The 4975-nt window shown below is 45.8% G+C and overlaps 1 protein-coding gene across 1 annotated transcript in view; it reads right to left on the bottom strand.

The window, feature by feature from the left end:
• SYF2 (SYF2 pre-mRNA-splicing factor) overlaps positions 1–2304 on the bottom strand; it is a 9652-nt gene extending 7348 nt beyond the window's left edge. The window contains exons 1-2 of the mRNA XM_011955635.1: positions 2230–2304; positions 1892–1999 (exon numbers count right to left, since the gene is read on the bottom strand). Of these exons, the coding sequence (XP_011811025.1) occupies positions 1892–1999; positions 2230–2253 (132 nt within the window). The 5' untranslated portion in view covers positions 2254–2304. The remainder of the gene's footprint in view (positions 1–1891; positions 2000–2229) is intronic.
• Positions 2305–4975: the final 2671 nt, after the last annotated feature.

Genomic DNA, 4975 nt, shown 5'->3' with positions numbered 1-4975 from the left:
AGGGTTCAAACAATTCTCCTGCCTCAGCCTCCCAAGTAGCTGGGATTACAAGCATATGCCACAATGCCTGGCTTATTTTTTTTGTATTTTTAGTAGAAACAGGGTTTTGCAGTTTGGCCAGGCTGGTCTCGAACTCCTGGCCTTAAGTGGTCTGCCCGCCTCGGCCTCCCAACGTGCTGGGACTACAGGCATGCACCACCACACCGGGCCTCAATTATCTTTTAATCCTAATTCAAGAAAAATGCCTCAATTTGGGTTAGAGGATTTAATACCTATCTTAATGCCTCTAACGCTTTCCAAGTTCCCCTCCTTTTAAAAATATTTTCACAGTTTACATTGGCAAATGAAAAATGAAAGGAATTTGATGTACCATTAAAGAGTCTTTTTTTTTTTTTTGAAGCTTGGGGTAGCGGTGAGAGGTGTCTATTTTTAAATAAACCTAATTGTATAAAACAAAATGAGTATATCATCTTAAGGAAAACTTAAGTTAGACATTTCTTAGGTCATAAGCTGGTGGCAGTTTGTCCATGAAGCCCTGCCTCCTAATTTCCAAACATGTGTTCCTTACACAATCACTCTAAATATTTAAGCATGTCTTTTTAACTGTTTATTAGATTAACTTTCCCTAGGCAAAGAGAGATACTCCTCCCAACTACCATCCCTAGGATATTCTTGGCTCTGGAAAAGCCCTGCAATTAAAGACACCAAGAACACACCTATGGTCAACAAAGTTGAGTCTGTTGCATAGAAGAAGAGAGCAAACCACGGGGAACTGTGGGCATTTGAGTGAAAGGCCGTTAGGAGGGGCTCGTTCCAGGATTTGGGTTTGTATCAGGTGATTAGGGGGAGGGTTAAGGATCTGGATTGGGTACTGTCAGAAAGCAGAGGCGTTCTACAATTAGGTATCTTAAATTTTTATATAGGAGGCAGAAGTAACAGAGTGAGACTAATGCTGTATTTGGTAATGACAGTTACTGGTGTTAGCCAGAATAAAGAAATATGTGGTCATTCTTGTGATTTGAGAAGTCTTCTTTGTTTTGTCTCACTACAACAATCAGAGTGATTCTGGGGTTTTGTGAACCCATGGCCTAGCTGTCAGGTCACTCCATGCTGAAATAAGGTCTGCTTGTCTCTTTCTCTGCTCCAACTGCAGCCAGCTATTTGCTGGACTCTTATCCCTAATACAAATTCTCTTTCTTTGAATTTGTTCCCTTTGCTTGGATTCTCTTTCTCTAACTCCTTTAGTTGTCTGGCTTTCAAACAGTAGTTTAGGTGTCACCTATTACATGAGGCACCCCCTGGAGACCCACAAACTGCATTCATCTCTCCTCCTCTGCACTTCCAGGGCACTTAAGCATCCGATTCCCTATCAACGGGCTGAACTACCAAGCTACAGACTTTCAAAGGTTTCCCATTTTTTTAATTTTCTTTTTATTCTTTTCCCCCAGAAGCCCTAGAGACAGATGATTATTTTCTCCCTTTTCAAACAGATTCTGACAGAAGATTATTTTTTAAATCAAGTGAACCAGGTCTCTTACTGACACAAGTTTCTTCCTCTCTAGCTCTACATATTTCCCTAGGTAAAATGAAGAATTCGTTAGAATCATAGAGCAGGGAAGTTGTTAGTAATGGAGACTCCCAAACCTAACCCAGATACATTAAATTGGATGTGGGTAGGAGGGGGGCTGGAGTGAACAGGTATATTTTCAAACGTTCTCAGAATGATCCCCATGTGCTGCCAGGGTTGAGTACCACCGAACAGAACTTTCCTCTCAGATGATCCTGCTCTGTTGGTCTGTCACACGCAGTAGTGTGGCCTCCTCGTCCCCTCTACAAAAGCGCAAAGGCTTGGCCAGGTGACGGATCTGATCCGGCCTCCAAGACTACTCACCCGCAACAGGTGCAGCTCCCGGAATTTGCGCAGTCTCTGTTCGCGCTTCTGAGCGGCCAGCTCCGCCGCCGCAGTGAGGGACCCCTCTTCCGCGCTGTCCACCAGCACCTGCGGCAAGGAGAACTGGCTTCAGGCAGAGCCAGCTCGGCTTCTCCCAGGACGGCCCAGGCCGAGTCCCCGCTGGTCCCCACAGGCTGGGCCTAGGGCCTCCACCGCCGACTTGATCCCAGTGTCTGAGCCTCCCTGAAGCGAAACTAGACTTCGCCTCCACCTCTCTCCAGGCCGCTCCCCGGAACCCTCACCAACAAAACCCCCGGTGTAGAGTCGGTCGAACTCACCTCCGATGCAGCAACAGCCGCCATCACAACCTTTCTTTCTTCCCACTTCCGGCAACAACATACAGCACTTCCGTCAGCCTTCAGACAACCGGGCCTATGCGTACAAATGAGCTACCATAAGCCCCGCCCCTTCCGGGCGGCCTCCGGAAGTTGGGACCTTTTTAGCTGGGAAATGTTTTGGATTGTGCAGGGTCTCGCGCAGCCGCGAGAAGCAGCGTGGGTAAGAACAGCGGCAGTTGAGTCGCCAAGAAAAGGGTTGGGAAGCGCTCAGAATCGGAGGACTAGAAAAAAATGACCAAAAGGAGTCTGATAGAAACTCCCCTACCCTGAACGCTGTTCCTGGAAACCGCCTTTTCAAAGACAGTGAGAGAAATCTAACATGGCTGACTCCATCTTGCTTCTAGCCTCGTAGGGCGGCTGTCTTCGCTCATTTCTGGGCATAAACCAAGCTCACCATGGGAGAATGTATAGTTTAACGTTTAAGCTAGGATGATCATAGCCCCTCCCTTAAACAGGTCCCCTCCTTGTTCGGGGGCTAAAACTGCCTTTATGAAATTAATGAAAGACCGGGAGGTTAGGAATATGAGGGGTGAATTCTGCTAAAATGTAGTGAATGATAACCAGCCATTGTTTCGGAGGACATCGGATGTGTAACTTCCCCAATTACTCCTGTAGGTTAACGTCGTTATCGTACAACCTAAGATTGGTCTTTTGAGGCATTTTTGAGACTTTCGCATTCTGGCAACTAACTGACCCCACCCGGACTCGTGACTCATGACCCACCCGCTTCCTCTGCCCCACTCCTCCCCCAAGAGGCGGACTCAGCTGTTGAGGAGTGTAGTCCACACCCCTGTGATTGCATCTCCAACCAATGAGCAGCACCCAATCCCTATTGCTCTGCCCACACCAAACCGGCTGAAAAACCCTAACCTCTGAGCTGAGCCTTCAGGAAAACTTACTTGAGTGGTAACCCTTCTTCCCTGAGGCCAGCCTCATGTTAATGCAACTCTATACTGCAGTAGCACTTCTCAGTGAATTGGTTTTGTCTGCAGTGGGCAGGAAGAACCTGTAGTGCCATTCATTCCCGTAAGTGGAAAGTTCTTTCCGCTTAGAGCTTAGCATGTCGTCACCTTTCTCCAAGAAGCAGGTCTTGGCCAGGTGTGGTGGTTCATGGCTGCAATCCCAGCACATTGCGGGGCCGAGGCGGGAGGACTGCTTGAGCCCAGGAGTTCAAGACCAGCCTGGACAACAAAGTGAGAATCAGTCTCTAAATTTAAAAATAATACAAATAAAAAGAATTTTTGTTTATGTGTGTGTGTGTGTGGTTTTTTTGTTTGATTTTTTTTTTTTTTTTTTTGAGACGGAGTCTTGCCCTGTGACGCAGGCTGGAGTGCAATGGCACTGATCTCACCTCACTGTAACCTGCGCCTCCCGTGTTCAGACAATTCTGCCTCAGCTTCCCGAGTAGCTAGGATTACGGGTGTCTGCCACCACGCCCAGCTACTTTTTGTATTTTTAGTAGAGATGGGGTTTCACCGAGTTGACCAGGCTGGTCTTGAACTCCTGACCTCGTGATCCGCCCGCCTCAGCCTCCCAAAGTGCTGGGATTACAGACGTGAGCCACCGTGCCCAGCCATAAAAATAAATTTTTAAAAAGAGGCAGGTCTTCCCTGACTACCGTCTCACTTCTAGTACTGTCATTTGACACTATTTTAATTCTTTCCAATTGCATAAATTTTCTTTTTGTTCATTTTCCATTTTCCTCATCAGCGTTATTACTGGAGAACGGCAGGGTCCACCCATCTTGTTTACTCGTACATGCTCAGTGGAGAGGCAATGCCAGAATTACTAACTGCTAAAGTTATTAAGGTAAGTAAGGTGCTGGATATAAGAGGAATATATGAAAATTATTTTTTTCTGCACTAACAACTACTAGTTAGATACACAAATGAAAAAGTAATCCCTAAAATGAAAAGATATCTAGGTACAAAATGTAAATAGTAACATAAAAATAAAAAATACTCTGAAGTAAATGAAATCTGAATAAATGGCGGATAAACTTTTCTGGTTGGAAGACTTAATATCATAAAAACAATATCACAAAGGAGTATCTCAAATGAGTTTATAAATGTCACGTTATTCCCATCAGAATCTCAGTGGGTCATTGTTTTTGTTTTTTGGAACTGTAAAATAATGTGGCAAAATCTTAAAAGTTCAACAACACACTGTTGTTAAGACTGAAGAAAGATGAATCCTACACATATTGCTGATAGGACTGAAGATTGATTCAATCCCTAGGGAAGGCAATTTGGCAGTATCTGTAAAACTTAAGGCATTTACTCTTTGACTCAGCTATCATAATTTTGGGAATTTATGTTACAGATACAGTTACACATGTGTGAAAGGAAAATAAATCTTGGGCCCCCAAAATCACTAAGCCAAAGGGAAAAGTCAAGCAGGGAACTGCCATGGCCGGGCGCGGTGGCTCACCCCTGTAATCCCAGCACTTCGGGAGGCCGAGGCGGGTGGATCATGAGGTCAGGAAATGGAGACTATCCTGGCTAACATGGTGAAACCCCGTCTCTACTAAAAATACGAAAACAAAATTAGCCGGGCATCACGGTGGTCACCTGTAGTCCCAGCTACTTGGAAGGCTAAGGCAGGAGAATGGTGTAAACCCGGAGGCGGAGGTTGCAGCGAGCCGAGATCGCGACACTGCACTCCAGCCTGGGCGACAGAGCGAGAC

Source organism: Colobus angolensis, unplaced genomic scaffold, assembly GCF_000951035.1.
Source record: "Colobus angolensis palliatus isolate OR3802 unplaced genomic scaffold, Cang.pa_1.0 Scaffold4, whole genome shotgun sequence".
Taxonomy (NCBI): Eukaryota; Metazoa; Chordata; class Mammalia; order Primates; family Cercopithecidae; genus Colobus; species Colobus angolensis.
This window is presented reverse-complemented; position numbering and strand designations above follow the sequence as displayed.